Source organism: Poecilia reticulata, chromosome 20, assembly GCF_904066995.2.
Source record: "Poecilia reticulata chromosome 20, P_reticulata-male-v2, whole genome shotgun sequence".
Lineage (NCBI taxonomy): Eukaryota > Metazoa > Chordata > Actinopteri > Cyprinodontiformes > Poeciliidae > Poecilia > Poecilia reticulata.
The window spans coordinates 26728766-26749789 of NC_088849.1; the positions used below are offsets into that span (position 1 = coordinate 26728766).

The window sequence follows — 21024 nt, forward strand, 5'->3', positions numbered from 1 at the left end:
TAATCAGGTCAGAGCCGCTGATCGGACCTGAAAGCATCAATGAGCCGATCAATACGTCTGATCGATGCCGTCGGTCGCCATGGCAGCAGAGGGTCCGCTCCTTCTCCAGGCGGCGTGGGAGGAGACAGCCGGAGGTTTACAGCAGCTGATGAACACATGAATATGAATCCGTTATGTTTGCTGATGTAGCATGTTGGACTCATCAGTTCAGATATTGATGATCAGGTTTTACCAGCTAATCAATAAAATGAAACCAAGTGGAGCTAAAACTGTTTATTGATTTGAACCGATTCCTGATTTCAGAGGAAAAAAGTTTTTACTGATATTTAAAATTAAACTTAATGTCATTTTATTGATTTTAAGTGGAAAATAATTAACATAAAGGCTCGAAAACATCGATCAGTTTGTAATTAATCAATCAAGCTGATCAGTTTTATTCACTTTATTATCAGCTGTGAAGAAATAAAATCTGGATTTTTACTGAAAACAAAACCAGCAGCTAAAAATAATTTGATCAATATTGATCAATATTGATCTGAACCAATAATCAAACATCCGGTAAGAACCGAACGACGCTCAGTACAGATGCATTCTGGGAAGTCTGCCGGGCCCGCGGGACACAGATGGGGTTCAGCTGAGCCGGATCAGGGGGGATCAAGCTGCGGCTCCGGGGCCAGATGGGGCCTCACAGGAGCCTCCAGGGAGCCGAGATGAAAGATTCATAAAGGAAAGAAAGAAAAACCGAGAAGAAAAGAAAAGAACGACGATAAAGAGAAAATATGAAAACTAACAGGAAAAAACAACATTTATATAAACAGAGGAAAGAAAAATATGGAGAGCCATTTCAGCCAAAATTAAATAAATAAATAAATGGGTGAAATAAATAAAAAATGAATAAAATAAATCAAAAAATGAAGAAAATGAGTGAAATAAATAAATAATTTGTTAAATAAATAATTTAGCTTTTTCATTAACCCATTTTTTCATTTATTTATTTTTCATATTATCAATTTCTCAATTTCCCTTTTTTCATTAATCTATTTTTCATTTAACCATTTTTTAATTTAGCTTTTTCATTAACCCCATTTTTCATTTCTTTATTTTTCATATTATCAATTTCCCAATTTCTCTTTTTCATTTATCTATTTTTTATTTATCCCTTTATCCATTTACCCATAATGTCACTGTATTCAGGTTGTCTGTTTACAAAGGTAAAACAAGGCGATCGACTCTAAACCTCTCCTACCTTTTTACTGTCTTTAATCAACCTGTTGGGCCATTAATTTGAACACGTTTTGTTGATTTTATCCTTAATAAGATGTATTGGATCAGAGGACGTGCTGGTCTCAACATCCTGGAGGCGTTCAGTTTGTCACCTACTGCCGAGATCAACTCAAAACCTTCCGTTATCGTAATTGAGCCCTATTGATTAAATATGACTGTAGTTGGAAAACAAACATCAGCGTTAGTAGCTTACCGTGTAACGTCTGGGCAACCGGAGGATCCTGGACGGACAGCAGCGGTGCATGTCTGAAAGATGGCCTCCGATGCAGATCTCCAAGGCTCTCCACTCTCATTCTTTCAGCCCGATGGTCCGTAGAGCTGCCTCTGGATATTGCAGTTCACTTACGATGTACAGTAAAGTTGCTCCTTATAGTTGGATCACAGCTGGTAGCTACGAAGGTGTCCCGAACCTTCAATCGTAAGCCAACTTCAGCGGCCGCTTCGTTCAAACTATAAAAACTCCCGACGGTGAAGCTCTGAGTCCATGAGAGCCGCCAACTGAAACACGTTCTGTCTGAGCGGCCACACGAGAACTAAAGTCAGGAGTAATAACACTATTTTCTAATGAAGTTAATGAGCTTCAGCTTATTGATAACCCGTTAGTAGGTCGCCATCTTTCTTGAAGCAAAGTATGGGTGTGACGCTAACCAACCAATTGGGGAAGTTGTAGCCTGATGACGTGCCTCTCCTCATTTGCATTTATTTTTTCCCTAAGTTTTGCGGGGAAATAGAACGTGATAAATAAGAAAATAAGGAAATACTAAATGAATAAGGGAAATTGGAAAATGGGAAAAGTAAAGATTTTTCAAACAAATGTTGAATGAAAAATAGATAAAAGAAAATTGGGTAAATAAAAAAGGGATATATGATAAATTGATTAATGAAACTGGGAAATAGAAAATCGGTTTAATGGAAAAAGGAAATCAAAAAATGTTTAAATTAAAAAATAGATTAATGAAAAATGGGTAAATTGATAAAGGGATAAATGAAAAATGGACAAATGAAAAATAGATTAATGAAAAATAGATAAATGAAAAAGAGAAATAGAGAAATTGATAATCTGAAAAATAAATAAATGAAAAAATTGGGTTAATAAAAAAGGGAAATTGAAAAGTGGTTAATTGAAAAATAAATTAATGAAAAATGGGTAAATGGATAAAGGGATAAATAAAAAATAGATAAATGAAAAAGAGAAATTGGGAAATTGATAATATGAAAAATAAAGAAATGAAAAATGGGGTTAATAAAAAAGCTAAATTAAAAAATGGTTAAATGGAAAAATAGATTAATGAAAAAAGGGAAATTGAGAAATTGATATGAAAAATAAATAAATGAAAAAATGGGTTAATGAAAAAGCTAAATTATTTATTTAACAAATTATTTATTTATTTCACTCATTTTCTTCATTTTTTGATTTATTTTACTCATTTTTTATTTATTTCACCCATTTATTTATTTATTTAATTTTGGCTGAAATGGCTCTCCATAGAAAAACAAATAAACACAGAGAAGAAAATTATTATAAATAAAAATCACTAAAAGACAAAAAGTCCCCTAAAATATTCAGACAGTAAACAGACAAAACTACAGACAACATGAGCGACCCCTGACCTTTAATCCCTGACCTTTAACCCCTGACCTTTAACCCCTGATCAAAAACCAGAAAAACCAACAAACTGAAACAGATACAAAAATAAAAATATTAAAAACAACAGAACTTAATGACCCTGAAATATAAACATATATTAAATATAAATAGTTAAATATTTAAATGTTGTCACCAACATCAAAGTCACTAAATACAGTAAACAGAAAATCAGTCAAACTGGGAGAAAACAAAACAAAAGTTACAAAATCATCTAAAATAACCAACAGAACATGATCAGCCCGGTTCTCCAGGTTCTCCCGGTTCTCCAGGTTCTCCAGGTTCTCCCAGTTCTCCAGGTTCTCCAGGTTCTCCTGGTTCTCCAGGTTCTCCAGGTAATAAATCTGGACCTGTGGATCAAGTCATTGTCTGCCTGACATGAATCTCATGTTGAACGGAACCATTTTAGGACCTTCGTCTCTCTGAGGACCAGAATAAACCAGATCCGTTTATGATCAGAGGTTCTGAGATCCGGCAGCCGAACCGAGCAGAACTGGGTCATTACGGCCGGCCGGGTCTCGGAGGGTCTGCAGCCCCACATGTGGCTCTATTGATGGCTGTGCAGAAATAAACTGGCAAACAAACAAACAAACAGCAGCGGCGGCGGCGGCGGCCAGCTGGCGGAGGAACGAACCGCGGCTCCGGATCCGGATCCCCCGAGACCCGGTCCGGCGCTCAGAGAGGAGTTTCCGCTTCCCTTCACCAGACATCCGGTGTTCACAACTACAGAATCAGATAAATAAACTACAGAATCAGATAAATAAACTACAGAATCAGATAAATAAACTACAGAATCAGATAAATAAACTACAGAAACAGATAAATAAACTACAGAATCAGATAAATAAACTACAGAATCAGATAAATAAACTACAGAATCAGATAAATAAACTACAGAATCAGATAAATAAACTACAGAATCAGATAAATAAACTACAGAATCAGATAAATAAACTACAGAATCAGATAAATAAACTACAGAATCAGATAAATAAACTACAGAATCAGATAAATAAACTACAGAATCAGATAAATAAACTACAGAATCAGATAAACAAACTACAGAATCAGATAAATAAACTACAGAATCAGATAAACAAACTACGGCCACAGCGACCAGGTGGTTCCATTTATTTACTCTTTCACTGAAACGTTTCTCTGATTTTCACCGTCACATTATTTTATTTTGGTGCGTTTTCATGTTTTACTTGTGAAAGGTGGAGTTAGCTAACAGCTAACTTTTAGCATGTTTATGCTAGCTGTCAGGTTGGATCTCAAAACAACGTATCAACGCAGCTAACAGGACGCTTAGCATGACAACCACTTAGATTAAGTTTCCATCAAAGAAGAAAATACGAGTCACGTGTGAGCAGCCTGGCAATGCTAGTTGTTAGCATATCCAAGGCTAACATTAGCCTATCTAATGCTAATGCTAGCATATCTGTGCTAATGGCCAGCAGAGGAAAAAGGCCATTTGAAGGGTGACCAACTTAGCCATGCTAGTCACCTGTCTCTTCAAAGCTAACGCTAGCTAGTCTTCTTCTCATTTGCCACTGGTCAGACTGGTTTCACTGGTCAGACTGGTTTCACTGGTCAGACTGGTTTCACTGGTCAGACTGGTGGTCTGACCAGTGAAACCAGTTGAACCAGTGAAACCAGTCAGTCAGAATCACCCAGGAGAAAAAACGACATTAATGAGCCGTTAGAGACGCTGAGGGCGGAGCTGGAGGCTGGAGGTCATGACAACACACACACACACACACACACACACACACACACACACACACACACACACACACACACACACACACACACACACACACAGGCCGCCCGCTCTGGGAGTTTACTAATGAGTTTATCACATTCAGCCCTCAGACAATAAATGAAGCGATTCATCACTGGGGAGCCAAAGCCTTAATCAGACAGCAGCTTCATCAGCAGGCCGACGAAGAGGAGGAGGAGGAGGAGGAGGAGGAGGAGGAGGAGGAAGAGGAGGAGGATAAAAAAGGTGAGGAGCGTTTAAGTGGAAGCATCTGGACGGTTTCGTTTCCATCAGGACCCGATGAAGACGAGGAGGAGGAAGATTAGAGGAATCTCCTCCTGATGGAGCCATTAGAGCTGAAGAGACGATGAAGAGGAGGAGACGGCATCTGCTGCTCTTCATCCCTCAGGAGGAGGAGATGAAGATGTCGTCTTCATCTCAGCTTTACAGCTAAATAAAACCAAACGGCTCCATCGACCCCATCAAAGTTCTGGACGGACTCAGCAGAACTTCCTTAGCAGGTCAGAGGTCACCCTGGCCCCGCCCCCTTCTGCAGGCTGATTCGTCCCACTTCCTGTTTCCTCCGGTTCCAGTTCCGGGCTACAGGAAACGCTGCTCTGGTGATTCTACATCACTTCCTGCTCCGTCATCGACTCACGCTGCTCCTCTGGAAGCCGGGGTCAAAGGTCAGCATGTCTGCATGGAGGTGAAACCGAAGGGAAGCTAAAGCAGGAGCAGGGCTAACAGGAAGCTGTTTGTTAGCGTTTCCATGGAAACGGAGAGCGGCTAGCCTGCTAGCATGTTAGCGGGTCTGGAAAAGCTAAAGTCCATGCTAACATGCTAACAGCAGATGCTTCTGCTTCTCCACCGTCAGACACAATGCATTGTGGGAAATATTAATATTCACGTTCCGTCACATTGAGACAAAGCTCGATCCACAGGTGGAAGAAACACCTGAAAAGTGCGGCCTGCACATTTATTCAAATGTAAAAATACTTTATTGATCCCAAAGAGAAATTAAATCATTTCTGAAATTAAATTTTAATATTTTCTTTACATTTACAGATGGTTGTTTTTGTCCAGTCCAGAGCATTTGGAAACCACTTTTCAAGTTTCTGCACTGATTCTCAATTAGATTCAGGCCTGGACTTTGACTAGGCCAGATCTACATGGCTAGATCAGTGTAGATCTAGCCATGTAGATCTACACTGATCTACACCATCCCATAATATCTCCAGCTGTTTGGCGGTTTTCCTGATGGAAGGTGAAAGTTCACCTCCATCACACAGCATGATGCTGCCACCACCATGCTTCACTGCTGCGTTTCAGGCGAGTCGATTTTAAATTGAATTTTGTTTTTTTGACTCCTTTGCTTGGAACAGATTTTTATTTCAGGGTGTCAGAGTAAAAAGAGCAGATTGGGTGACAAAACTTTCCACATCATTTAAAAAAAAAAAAGATATAAAACTTAAATTTTCCTTAAACTCCAATAAAATATCCTGAAGTTCCAGGTTTATTCCACAGATGCTGATATTTCTTTCCTCCATCAGATTCCTGAGTTCTGATTTGTCCCACACGCCTTGAACGCATCGCCGTTTCCACTCGCTGTAATGGACGCAGGGCCTCGGCGTTCCCACGGCGACGCATTCCTGAGGTGTTTTCCGGCCCCTCCGTGGCTCCAGGCGGGTATTTTTAGACGCAGCCGGCTGTTAGCGCGGCGGTTCGGCCCGATTTAGCTTCTGAGAGGCGGCTTGACTCGTCCAACCTGCCGCCAAACTCACCCAGTTCTCCCAGTCCGTCTGCCTGTGGAGGCTGTGGGACGCCAGCAGGTAGACAGCCGAGCCTCTCAGAGTGGAAAACACCCGCTGAGCAGAGGGGGTGGGGGGGTAACCCAGTTCAGTCACCATGGCAACCACTCCTCATCCTCAGTCTCAACAGCAGGGCGACGTGAGGAGATGATATTCCCAGATTTCCCTGCTTCCGTTTTCCAAGGACGGATGAAGCAGTCTGAGTTTTCCTCTCTGTTTCAGATTCTACGGAGCAACATTAGGGCCAAAATTAGGACCACTGAGCCCCCAGCGGGGGCTATTTCCTTATAGCAGGAGGCTATAAGGAAGTAGCTAGCTAACACTAGCTACATGATGGATGTAGTACAGGATAGGTACTAGCCCAGTCATGCTAGGCTACTACCTAGCATGACTTGGCATTAGCATTGCATAGGCGAGCATTAGGCTAGCCATTAGCATGTCCAGGTTAGTCACCTGTGACCTTTAAAATAAATTTCATCATGAAAGATGGCGGCTCTCCCAGTTTTCATCTAGTGATGTGAGTCTGTCATTAATCAGTAACTTTAACGAAGATCCACCGCCGGGAGAGCAGCAGTCTTAGTTTTGGCACTAATATTGCGCCGTAGGCCAGTGGCTCCGTAGATCTCTGGTTTTGACCCGGAGCTGAAAACAGCTGGTCAACCAGCAGCTGATGATCAAACAACGATTTTATTTCATCGCTAGAGATTTGATTCATAAAAACCGTCCAGAGAGAAAAACGAGAGAAAATAAAGAGAAAAACGAGAAAATAAAGAGAAAATAAAGAGAAAATAAAAAGAATAAAGAGAAAAACAATAGAAAATAAAGAAAATAAAGAGAATAAAGAGAAAATAAAGAGAATAAAGAGAAAATAAAGAGAAAATAAAGAGAATAAAGAGAATAAAGGTATAGATAGAAACTTCTTTCTTCTCCTTTATGAAATGGCTCCTGGCTGAAGCATCACGACGTTTCAAACACTCTTCAGTCTCTGATTCGTCTCATGATCTCATTGTAGCGAGGGGGGGCAGGATGGAGGGGGGGCAGGATGGGGGGGGGCAGGATGGGGGGGGGCAGGATGGGGGGGGCAGGATGGGGGGGTGACAGATGGGTGTAGCCCCCCTCCTCCCCCCCCGACACTCTGAGGCAGACGCTGGAACATGTTGAGTGTGTGCATGAATGCATTCAGAGGATTTGCAAAGATCAAGTCAGAACCTCCACACACACTCACACACACACACACACACACACACACACACACACAGACACACACACACACACACACACACACACGGAGTCACTGTGGTGCCTCATCCTCATCGTGACTGAAAGTCGGCCGATTTATTCCTCGGTGAGCAACAAGAGAGGAAGAGATGAGAAACGAATGGAGGCAGAAACCAAATCTCAGCTGGTCGCTTTTCATCCGAAGGTCCGTCTGTCTGTCTGTCCTCCTGTCTGTCTGTCCTCCTGTCCTCCTGTCTGTCTGTCCTCCTGTCCATCTGTCCACCTGTCCGTCTGTCCACCTGTCCGTCTGTCTGTCCTCCCGTCCACCTCGTCTCTGTCCAGGAAAATCAAACCAAACGTGTTTCTGAACCTGATCCAGGAACCGGTCAGCATCATCAGAACTGACCTAACAGGAAAGGTCAGAGGTCAACGAGGTGATGCTGGTAACCAACCTCTTCATTCAGTAACGAGTAATTTAACGTTTTAATATTTCCCATCAGATTAACGAACCTCATCCAGGTATTTGTTATTGATCATCTTTCTTTATAAACTGTGAAACATAGAAACTGAAACTGTGATGAATTTATTTTGATTATTTAAGAACAAACATTTCATTGTTTTAACATTTTAACACAATAAATCTCTTTCTCTGTAAATCTGACGCCGAGCAGCGACCAGAGGAAGCCGCTTCAAAAACTAACAGCTTCAAAAACTAAAAGCTTCAAAAACTAACAGCTTCAAAAACTAAAAACTTCAAAAACTAACAGCTTCAAAAACTAAAAACTTCAAAAACTAAAAGCTTCAAAAACTAACAGCTTCAAAAACAAAAAGATTCAAAAACTCTAATTGTAAAGAAACATTTTGATTCGCAGCAAACAAACAAACACAAATAGAAAATCATCCTGAACCGTCCAGATTCAGGAGATTCTGGACTCGGAACAGAATAAATCCCAACATGGCCGACAGGAAGTCAGCAGAGGACAAACATGGCGGCGCGTTGAAATCCAAGAATAATCTCTGGATTAATGAACCAGTTCCTGAACCTCCAAACGTCCCGACGATCCAAATATCAGCTCTCCTTCCTTCCTTATGTTTCATTTATGGATTCAGAAATAAAATCCATAAAAAATCCAAAATAATCTGTGAAATCCTTGAAATTAACCAACGTTTAACAATAAACCAGAATATTCCTGTGGTTACAGAACTGACGGTTTTATAAATCTTTAATAAATGATGAACTTTAAACAAACTGCTGGAACCAACTCAAATAACGGCACAAAATACTTTGACATTTATAAAAATATCCAGTTATTATGAATTCATCACAATTTCTCACCGTTTAATGCGAGACTTTAAACATTTCTATTCTGGTAAAATCCTGTAAAACTTCCAGAATAATTCCAGATAAATCCTTAAAACTCTTGGATGTTCCCTGAACAAAAGCTGTTTTAGGAAATAAAATGTTCCCTGCAGCAGTCCCTGTTGGAGTGAACCTCAGGAAACCTCTGACTGAAGACAGTTCCTGTGTGATGCTAGCATGCTAACAGCTGTATATCCAGACAGATGATATGTTAGCTAGCGATGCTAATCAGTCCCTACAGCTTTTTACGCAACTTCAGAAATTCACACACGACCAGACGCCACGTTTTGAATCATCTTGAAGCATTAGCCGTCCATCGCTGCTGTTAGCGGATGTAGCTTGTGCGTCAGATTTATGCGTACTAGAAACACGCAAATAGAAATGTTCCGGCGGGAACTTTAGTGTGTAAAAGAATAAAATAATAATTAAAAGTTTCTGTTATCCTGTTCTGCAGCGGTTCCGTCTGACTGAACCAGGAAGTTTTCAGTGAAAACAACAAAACATTTTCCTCCAACAGGCCAATCAGCTGATGTTTTCTGACTGTTTAACAGGGACCAGAACCAGAATCCGCCATGAGCGGAGCCGCTAACCTCCGCTAGCGGCCGGATCGCTGAAGCCGAGGCGATCCAGTTTCAGGGTGAATCTGTGAAGTTCTGCTCTGAATGTGGGACTTTTTGCACCGATACTTTTTCCCGGGCGTCAGAATACTAAAACAGGCAACTGATTAAATATTGAAGAGAGAATTTGCAGTGTCCAAACTGTAAGCTTGGCCTCAAACTGTCAGAGCTGAGCTTTAACTCCAGCAGAGTGACGAGCGCAGCCAACCAGCGGCGACAGGCGGCAGCGGCTGATTGGCAGAGTGGCATTTGTCTGTTCGCCCTGCGCGCGCGCGTGCGTGTGTGTGTGTGTGTGTGTGTGTGTGTGTGTGTGTGTGTGTGTGTGTGTGTGTGTGTGTGTGTGTGTGTGTGTGCCAGCCTAAGCCAGCGTAGCGGCTCAGCTCGGTGACAGTGTGCTGACTGGTTGTTATGCTGTGTGTGTGAATGAATGTAGCAGTGTTTCTTCTAATGACTTCCATTCAAACCCCTGTGTGTGTGTGTGTACTTTCCTTTCTAACTTCGTGAGGACTCAGGAGCGACCCAGACACCATCGGTGAGGACACTCTGGACACTCTGGACTCGGTGAAACGGATCAGGACCAACATCAGACGGAGAGCGGGAACAATGAAACGTTTATCAACTAAAACATCAAATAGGCTCCAAGATGCTAACAGCTAACTATTTTAACAGAATATTTTACTAAATAAAAACTAAGGTTAGAGGTCAACCATCAGTCAGCAGGAAAATTATTCCCAGGAAGAATACATCGCAGACATCCAGAAATCTCCATCTCTTCTCTTCAGGCCTCAGTTAGTCAGATAAAGGTTAAAGGTCATGACTCTGAACCGGTATGGTTGCTTGGAAAGGTCGAAGGGGAAACAAGATGGCGGTTTGTTTGGTAGTGGGCGGTAAAGGTCTTGCAGGTCCAATCGGTTGTTGCCTTGAGGAGATTCAGTCACTGTGGTTAATCAGGAAAATGTAAATATTCTAAAAGTCTTTTATGTTCAATTAATTTTGATTAATTAATTGCACAGATTTTAATGTGTTCAAAGTTTTAACACAATTAATCGCTTTTTTTTGTTTTGCATAAAAGCGTACCCACTGGAACCTTTACAGTCACGTTTCTGGTACACTTGTAAACGTGATGCACAGGCTACATCCGCTAACAACCACAGAGCGTCTCTGGGTTTTCATTTCTGCTTCTAAACGATCTGAAAAGACTGTTTTTGTGTTCCAGTTGTGCTAGAAGCAGTTAGCCTATCAGTGAAGCTATGCTAGCCTACAATGGCATCTCAATGCTAACATGTAGCAGCTAATGCTAAGAAGCTCTGTGAGAGAAACTGGAAAGATGAACAGATAGAAAAACATTTAATCAGATTAAATTATTCAAACATTTAGCAGGAAAAACTGGTTTTATTTTGTTGATAAACAGTTAAATTATTGCATCTGTAGATGAAAACAAAGAAAATGTCGTCATGCAGTTTGTTGATGTTTCTTCAGGTTTTTCTCTCCTTTACTTAATTAAAACTCATCTTGGAACTGAAAACAATTCAGATGTTCAGGATCTGCTGTTCAAATGAAACATCTTCTGTTCTGACAGGTTTGTTTCCTGCTGGCTGGTTCCGCCCCCGTTGACCCCGCGACCTCCTCCAGGTTCTCCTCATTACGCAACCCGACTCCAACCTCATGTGTTTTACTTTAAGGGGATATTTTTAGAAAACGACGTTAAAAATGATCCACGATGACTTCTGAGCTTGAGAGATGGATTTTCACAGAGCTGTCAAAGTGAGACGCCTAATTATTGGTTTCACCACGGAGCAGCTGTGCTGTCAGGGACGGTGTTATTGTTGCTTTAATTTATTTAGAAATGAAAGAAACTCATCATGGCTGCATCTCAGAGCATCGTGGTTCAGACAGCGACAGGAGCAGAAACTATTCCTGAATGTTTAATGAGCTTCAGATAAAAACTGATGTTTGTTTCTGAGTTTTTTCTAGAAAACTATGCAAATACTGTCAAAGCTTTTTATATAAATAAAGCTCATTAAAAACATCAGAAATAAACAAATTCAGTCAAGAAAGACAATAAATTTAAGTGGAAACAAAAAAACGACCAAACAGAAGCTAAAGCCATCAGATCCATTTGGGTCACAGGTTCTGCTTCAGTCAGACGAGTCGAGGGCTGGACTTGGACTCACCGGGCTTTGGCTGTTTCCCTCCTTCAGTCCGGTCGACCCGGTTCTACTGGACCCAGAACATCTGCTCCACCTCCAGCTGCTCTGAGTCAAACCAACCTGTTCCCCTCCTGGCCTGTGGGGGCGCTGCACCAAGAACCACTGAAGGAAACGACACAAAAACCTCTGAAGACACTGAGAGCAACTTCCTTCTTCACCAGATGGAAACAAGATGGAGGATTTTAGCGGCTGGAGGATTTCTCTTTAGGCTAAAGACCAGGAGCCATTTCTGCTGCCAGCGCTAGGCTAGCATGTTAGCTTTGGTTGGATTTACCCAGAATGCCCTGCGCTGTGGTCTTCTTCCTGTTTTTAGAGCGGTTTCCGCTCTGCTTGGCGTTCACATTCAAACCAACCAGAGTTCACTTCAACTGAACCCAGATGAGGTTTGGAGGACCAGAGGTCAGAGGTCGGTTAGCTAGGCAGACGGACTGGAGTTGGGTTGAAGCGGATGGAACAGAGCCGGTGGGAATGAAGCCTTAAACAGACCAGAAGCTGATGTGAGATCATATTGATGAAGCAGTCGGTTTGATCATCTGGGATCATAGATTATAGATCATAGATCTCAATGCCTGATTGGGAGATTCAGTTTAACTTTTACAATTTGGAAAAGATTGATTCAACATCCGGTTGGTCTAGATTATTAATATTCACTGTTCATATTGTACAGAATCTTACATTCTACATTTTATTTGTTTTATTTTTTATTTTGTAATTTGATCTGTGTGTATGTGTATGCTGCAACTGCACAGTAATTTCCCGGTTGGGATGAATAAAGTACTTCTATTCTATTCTATTCTATTCTATTAAAAGTCTTATCAATAATAGAACCCAGATTCCTAACAGAGCAACAAAAACCTGAAAAAAAAGGATTTTATGATCCTTCGATAATTAAATGTTTCCTCCGTGACTTTGTAGCTTTTGGGCAGAAAAACCTGGATGTCATCAGCTGAACGTGAAACAGGTGGAAACATTTCTAAATATTTCTTCTGGTGAATTATACACATATTAAGAGAACGACCCGAGTTACCTGCTGTCCTTCTCCTGACTGGTACCTTTGTTAAACAGGGACCTTCTGATCTGTGGTCACCTGGGCAGGTACGTCGTTGGAAAGTCCAGCAGGTGGTCAGATTGATGGCAGGTTTGACCCTGAGGCCTGAATCTGGAGTTAAATTAACAAACAACTTAAGAATCAAACTCTTATGCAACCAGATTAGTGCAAACTTTTTATTAACTTTTCCTCTTTAGTCAACATTCTAAACATAATTTCCAAAAACATTTCAGATAAATTTCTTCCAATGTGTCCAAACAGCTGAACGCAGAAAAACTTTGTCCCACAAAGGTTCAAGAGTCAAATTCATTTTACGCAGAAATTATTTAAGAAATGAGTTTTATAGGTAATTTAACATCAAGTGCAGCTGGAAGTCATCAGGGTTCAACAGCCTGGTGTCCGTCCTCAGTGTCCGTCCTCAGTGTCCGTCCTCAGACCTGCTGGACAGCAGCCGTCCCACCAGACGGCTGCTGGCGTCCGACGCCCAGACCATGTATTTGGAAATTAGAGGCGACGCGTCAGATTCACACGTTGAGGCTGCAGAGGAGCAGAGGGAGGATGACGAAGAGCTGCAGCGGCGTGAGAACCGCCGGCAGCAGACGGTCAGACTCTCCCTGAAGCGCTCAGGCTCTGTGTGTAGATCTACGCTGCTCTGCGTGTAGATCTACGCTGCTCGGTCAGAACCGGCCCTGAACGCCCAGCTCCGCCTCCACCAATCGCTCGATTTGCTGGTGGACCTGCCGGACCTCCTGCTGGGTCAGAGTTCGCTCCATGTGGCGGTAGACGATGCGGTAGCAGTGGCTCCGCCGGCCCGTCCTGAAACGGAAACAACCGGATCGTTGGCTTCTACAACATGAACCTACAGATCCAGACGGAAATAATCTGTCCTTCATTTCTATTGATTCTGATTATTTTATGCTAACAGCTGTTAGCTCAGAGGTTCATAAAGCATCGTAATGAGATCAACACGTCATCTAATGATCTAACGCTTCCTGCTTTACTGTCGTACGCGACTCGACGCGTGTGTGTGTGTGTGTGTGTGTGTGTGTGTGTGTGTGTGTTCCTGTCTGATGTTTGTTGTAAACAAAGTTCACAGTGTTCTGCTGCTTCATGACCAGGTGTTTTACTTTCCAATAACATCTGACTCTTATTTCTTTATTTCATAAATAATCAGCCGACTGAACGTGACGTCAGCATCAGGTTTGGCTGCGACTGGAGGGAAATCATGACTGATTATCAGTAACTGATACCTGAACAGCTTCCAGTCAGACAGGTGAGTTACAAAGATCAACAGGTGGATGTGAAACTACTTCCTGTTGAAAGCAGGAAGCCTCGTCATGAACTTCCTGTTTACTCCGTTCTGTCCTTCCTCCTCTTCCTCCTCTATTCCAGCTCTTCATCATCTTGCTCTCTCTCCACCTCCAGTTGACATAATGACTTACAACACATTAAACCTACAATAACAAAACAACATGATCTCCTCTCTCTCTCCATTCATTCTCTATGTCGCTCGCCCTTCGCTCAGCGGCTCATGAATAATTGAACATCACTACATTTGGTGGAAATGTCAGAGAAGCAGAGGAACACTAACACCATCACACACACACACACACACACACACACACACACACACACACACACACTGAATGGTATTTTATCAGATAGAGAGAATTATTGTTTAATAATTGATGTCTCCATCATCCAGCCCATATAGCTGGAGGGGGGGATCGATACAGGGACACACACACACACACACACACACACACACACACACACACACACACACACACACACACACACACACACACACAGCAGGGTAAATGTGCCATGTTACATTATTCATATTTATTATTGAGCCTCAAATTCCAGATTTTTCCCAGAAATCAAAATGTTTGAGTTAAACTCTTTGTTATCAGATTCATTAAATTTAAAATAAAAACTTGTTGCTCAGGAGGAAACAGGGAAACTGAGCTGCTGAGTAAAAACGTCGCCTGGATGAGAACAAACTCACCCACTGATTGGCCGTTTATCTTCAATTAATCCGATTATTGATCCCACTGAAACAGGAAACAGTTTGGAAACACGACAAGCTAATTTCAGACTTTTCCAAACTTTTCAAGGCTGCCTGGAAACCCGACAGATGGGAAACAAACCAGATTCTGATTTAAGGAAAAATAATTCCCAACTGCTCTGGAGGAGCTGCAGAGACCCGCTGCTCAGGTGAGTCTCACAGTTTGACTCCTGACCAGACGCCCTAAACAAGGTGCTGGCTGCATCATGCTGAGGGTCAGGCTCGGAGTCGATGGGTTCATTTCTGTCCTGATTCAGTGAATTACCCAGAAGTCTCTGTGGCTCAGGGTGTGATTACTTTTCCAGATTCTGTTGGTTCTGGATGTAAAGTGAGTCAGGAAGCGGTTCACCTGCTGTGGAGCCAATCAAAGAGCTGCTGGGGGCGGAGAAATGATTAAAGCCGAATTCTCCAACAGCCGTAATGAAACAGGCTGAACCTCCTGTGTGGCTCGGAGCTATTTATGGACACAAGCAGTCGGCAGGCCGAGGTGAGGCAGGAAATAACGCCTCTAATCGCTGCTGCAGGTTTTTCTCAGACTTTGAATTGCTCTGGTGAAAACCGGCTCCATGTCTCCTGAACCCATCATGGTTCTGGTTCGGTCAGCAGGTCCAACTGGAAACGGGTCCAGCTGAGAACACAGAGGCTGCATCGACTCAAACAGCCTGAGATTCACTTCAGACTCTGGCCTCTGTCCCGCCTCCAGCTCTTCTGTCCAATCAGAGCAACGAATTTTCACTTTGTTTACAAATTACAGCAAAAAAACACAATATGAAATCAAACCAACGAAGAAGAACCTGAGAGCAACTTCCTGCTTCACCAGATGGAAACAAGATGGAGGATGGAGGCTAAAGACCAGGAGCCGTTTCTGCTGCTAGCGCTAGGCTAACGTTAGCTTTGGTTGTATTTACCCAGAATGCCCTGCGCTGTAGGCCACTTCCTGCTTTTGGAGCGGTCTCTGGTCCGCTTGGCGTTCACTTCAACTGAACCCAGTCCGAGGTTTGGAGGACCAGAGGTCAGAGGTCGACTAGCGTTCACACCTCACCAACCGAACCGGACTTTGACTAGTCCACTGGACCGGAGTTGAACTAAATGAACGGAGCGGGAATGAAGACCCGGATGAGTTTCATCCAGAGGATCTCAGAACCAATTGGATCAGTCGGTTTGAGGAACCTGGACTCTTCCCACATGGTGAACTGAAGCTAACGCTGCTAGCATGGAGACATCCTGAGGTCCAGGAGGAGAAGCTGCTGAGGACAGATGGACAGGTGAGGACAGATGGACTTTATGCAGTAACCACCGGAGCAGAGAGACTGAAGCTCTTCCAGTTCGTCGCTGATGAAAGGTCAGAGGTCAGAGGAAACTCAGCCGGAGGCAACGAGGAGCAACCAGCAACGGGCTGCAGACGGAGAGGGTCACGGTGATCGTTGAACTGCAGTCGGATCCATCAGACTGATCGGTTTATGGATCAGACATTAAAGAAGTTTTAAACCAGATGTGATTCAGATCAGAGCTCTTCATATGAACTCTTCCTCCTCTTCCTCCTCTTCCTCCCTGATCCAGAAGCTGCTAGCAGTCGACATTCTTCCTCTCGTCTCCGTCTTCACCTGGACAGACGCTGAACAAACAGCTCAACCTGAGTCCTTCTTCAAAGTCTCGTCCCTCCTGGGCCAGAAATCAATTAGCATTCAGCCAGACAGCTGCGCTCCGACCCGCCGCCGCTCCGTCCTTAAGCTGCCGCTTAGCTCCTGCCTGACTGGGACGGACGGACGGACGGAGGGACGGATGGAGGGACGGAGGGACGGATGGAGGGACGGAGGGACGGAGGGAGGCAGGAAGACGCCTTGTGAGCCGCGGAGCGTTGAGATGATCCATGAGACGCCGTGAAGAAACGTTTCTCTAAACGGTCCGAGCCTCAGCAGCAGGCGGGTTTCAGCTTCTATACATTCAGCTTCTATACATTCAGCATCTTTACATTCAGCATCTATAGAACAACATCAGGATTTTACTAGACCAGATTTAATCTACAACCAGGAGAAGAAAACTGATCCACATCAGAGTGAAGACTGATTTAGTTTTGGGTCAATTTGTTGACTGTTGGTTTTCTGACTGGTTTTCTGACTGCTTTGTTGGTTTTCTGACTGGTTTGTTGGTTTTCTGACTGGTTTGTTGGTTTTCTGGCTGGTTTGTTGGTTTTCTGGCTGGTTTGTTGGTTTTCTGGCTGGTTTGTTGGTTTTCTGGCTGGTTTGCTGGCTGGTTGATCAGCCTGGTGTTGACGTGGAGTCGTGTTTCCCAGCAGTGTGACGTCTTCAGGGATCGGTTCATGTCCGGACTCGTCGCCACGGCGATGTAAAGTTGCGTTCCCGGCAGTGTGATGTTTTCTCCTCGCCGCCGCGGCCCTGATGCTGCGGCTCATCATGGCCGCCGCCTCAGATCTCCGGCGCCGGTCGGCCGCTGAAGAACATCTGATGTTTTTCACACCTCTGAAGCCGAGCGCTGCGGGCGCCTGGAACAGGCTGGCTGGGGTTTCCCCGGACCGTTTCCAAGGATTCTGACGCCATCTGCTGCAGGAACCCGACGACCTTTCACCAGAACCACGATCAGCGAGACGAACAGAAAACCAACGACTCTCTGAGGATCCAGGACGTTTACATTCTGAATCTGATGAACAACATAGATAAATGTGGTCCGAAATGTTTGACCTCTGACCTCCAGGTGAAGGAGGACAGATGCTGAAGGCCGTTGCCATGGATACGTCTGATTTGGACCCAGTTTTATTCATCATTCGTTTTTCCTGTCAGATGAAACGTTTCCCAGCGTTGACCTCACCGGGGTCGTCATGGCAACGCAAAGACTCACAGGAACACCAGAGGAAGACCAGGCCCGGTCCGGTCCGGTCCGGTTCCCCTTCAGAACCAGAACCCGACCAGCTGGAAGGTCCAGATGGTCCCCGACTGGTTGGACGTGTCCATGTTTGGGTCTGAGGCAGCAGGAGGCGACGAGGACGGATCAGGTTTTATACACAACGGGAGGAAATGTGTCCAGTTTAACCAGTTTAACCGGTTTAACCAGTTTAACCAGCTAAACCAGTTTAACTGGTTAAACCAGTTTAACCAGTTTGTTCAGCTAAACCAGTTTAACCAGTTTAATCGGTTTAACCAGTTAAACCGGTTTAACAAGTTAAACCAGTTTATCCAGAGTTTAACTGTACCGACTCTAACCGTGGTCCAGGCGAGTCGGGTTGGTTCTCCTCCTTCCTCTGAATTATTAACGGTTCTGTCCGTGTGGTGGAACCGGGTCGGCCACAGGAGGCCGGCGGTTCTGATCCGATCTCCACCGCTGCTCGTCGTCTCCTCTTTCTTCTTCTGGCAGGCGAACCCGATCCGCCCAGAGCGCCACCGACGAGCCGCCATGACGGCTCAGAGGACCGGCCACTTTATTAGGCACAGAGAGGGAACCGGCCAATCAGACGCCAGCAACTAGACAGAGGCCAAAGGTCAAACTGACCAAAGTGACACTGAACTGGACCAGAACCGCTCAAAGAATGACTCCTGGTCCGATCTGAAACGTCCAGCTGATCAAACGCAAACCAGACGGAAACCAACTGTCCCAGCTGGTTACTGGTTTAACTGGGTTGTTCTGGTTTCTGTGGGTCGATCAGAACCGACTGAGGTCCGATTAGTTCTGGTTGGTTCTGGTGTTTTAACGTTTCATGTTCTGTTGGAACGGCTGTTAGTAGATAGATGCAGCGTGTGTGTGTGTGTGTGTCTGTGTGTGTGTGTGTGTGTGTGTCTGTGTGTGTGTGTGTGTGTGTGTGTGTGTGTGTGTGTGTGTGTGTCTGTGTGTGTCTGTGTGCGTGTGTGTGTGTGTCTGTGTGTGTCTGTGTGTGTGTGTCTGTGTGTGTGTGCGTGTGTGTGTGTGTGTCTGTGTGTGTGTCCCTGTGTGTGTGTGTGTGTGTGTGTCGCCTACTGTCCATCTGCTGAAGCTCCAGGAGACGTGATGAGTGTCTCATGACTCAGTCCTCCTCTTCCTCCTCCTCATCATCAGAACCAACAGCTGACCTGAATCACCAGCAGCTTCATCTGCTGCTGACCCAACAGAACCATGAGAACCAACAGAACCAGCAGAACCAGCAGAACCATCAGAACCAGCAGAACCATGAGAACCAACAGAACCATCAGAACCAACAGAACCATCAGAACCAGCAGAACCATCAGAACCAACAGAACCATCAGAACCAACAGAACCATCAGAACCAGCAGAACCATGAGAACCGGCTCCAAGCGGGTCAGAACCATCGGTCACTCTGACCACATGAGCTGGAAATAACAGCAATTACCCAGAATTCCCGGCCGGCTAATGCAAAGCCACTTAAGCTGCGCAGCGTCTGATTGGCTGACGGGGGCCGGCTCTCTCTCTGTGATGGCGGTGAATAATTCAGAGGGGCGGCCCACATTTCCCGTCTGCTAATTGCTCGTTAAGTGCTCCGTTTGACCTTTAGCCGCAGAAGAAGAAGAAACCGTTTGTTTTTGTCGAGTTAGTTGTAGTTTTTTATCCTGTAACTGTAAATATATTTACGTCTGAATAACGCGCAGCTGGTGCACGTTTCTTTATTCTGCTTTTCTTCTTTCTCACCTTTAAACAGGAAGCCAACCAAAGTGACTTCCTGTAGAAACCAGCAGAGATGTCCAGGTGAGCAGCAGCGACTGTTTCAGCTGCTCCTGACAGGTTTGGTCTCCAGCAGGTAAATATTTAAACAGCAGCAGAACCAGAACCAGAACCAGAAACAGAACCAGAAACAGAACCAGAACCAGAAACAGAACCAGGCTGATCTGGCCTTAAAGACACGTTTAGCACAGCAGCTGCTGCTTCACGGCTCCAAACGCCTCCATCCATTATTCACTGATCCATTACACACACACACACACACACACACACACACACACACACACACACACACACACACACACACACACACACACACCACAACTCTTAACAGGGTTGATACTGATCATTTAAACGTTCTGGATTTACCAGAACTTACTTTAGTTAGGCTTCATGAAGCCACTGATGGTTACAGCAAGACCAGAACCGGTTCTGGATCAGAACTCTGGATCAGAACCGGTTCTGGATCAGAACTCTGGATCAGAACCGGTTAAATCAACGTTATAGAAGATATGCTACAATAGCTAAAGCATAAAACATGCTACGTTAGCTGAAGCATAAAACATGCTACGTTAGCTGAAGCATAAAACATGCTACGTTAGCTAAAGCATAAAACATGCTACGTTAGCTGAAGCATAAAACATGCTACGTTAGCTAAAGCATAAAACATGCTACGTTAGCTAAAGCATAAAACATGCTACGTTAGCTAAAGCATAAAACATGCTACGTTAGCTGAAGCATAAAACATGCTACGTTAGCTAAAGCATAAAACATGCTACGTTAGCTGAAGCATAAAACATGCTACGTTAGCTGAAGCATAAAACATGCTACGTTAGCTAAGGCATAAAGAAAGCCAATTAGCATAAATCTGCTCGTTTCTCTGTATTGTCCATCTTAAGGCAAACTAACTGTTTTGTACTGAAAACACTGTAAAACTGAATGTCGTGAGTCAAACTAAACCTGTTTATCAAAACACAATAAACCAAATATGTGTGAGTGTCCAGTATATGCGTGGTCTGCAGAGCTGTTAGCTGGACCACTTAAACTGTTTTGTTACATCAGATGAAAATGACAGGAACCTGGAGCGGTCCTGTACCGGTCCAGAACCGGTCCAGAACCGGTCCGGTCCGGTTCTGGAAAACTGACCTCGCTCTTCCATTCAGATATTTTCTCTGTGGTTTTTCTCTCTGCCCATCATCTCCCCACCACTTCACTCCCACTTAAAGCTTCTTGTGGGCGTGTGTGTGTGTGAGTGTGTGTGTGAGTTTGTGTGTGTGTGTGAGTTTGTGTGAGTGGCTGTGTGTGTGTGTGTGTGTGTGTGTGTGTGTGTGTGTGTGTG

The 21024-nt window shown here is 43.9% G+C and overlaps 1 protein-coding gene across 4 annotated transcripts in view; it reads right to left on the reverse strand.

Moving 5' to 3' along the window:
* Positions 1-13114: 13114 nt before the first annotated feature.
* fars2 (phenylalanyl-tRNA synthetase 2, mitochondrial) overlaps positions 13115-21024 on the reverse strand; it is a 63992-nt gene continuing 56082 nt past the window's right edge. For all 4 annotated transcript variants that reach the window (XM_081601543.1, XM_008396842.3, XM_081601541.1 and 1 more), the window contains one exon: positions 13115-13768. In XM_081601543.1, coding sequence (XP_081457669.1) covers positions 13595-13768 — 174 coding nt within the window. In that variant the 3' untranslated portion in view covers positions 13115-13594. The remainder of the gene's footprint in view (positions 13769-21024) is intronic.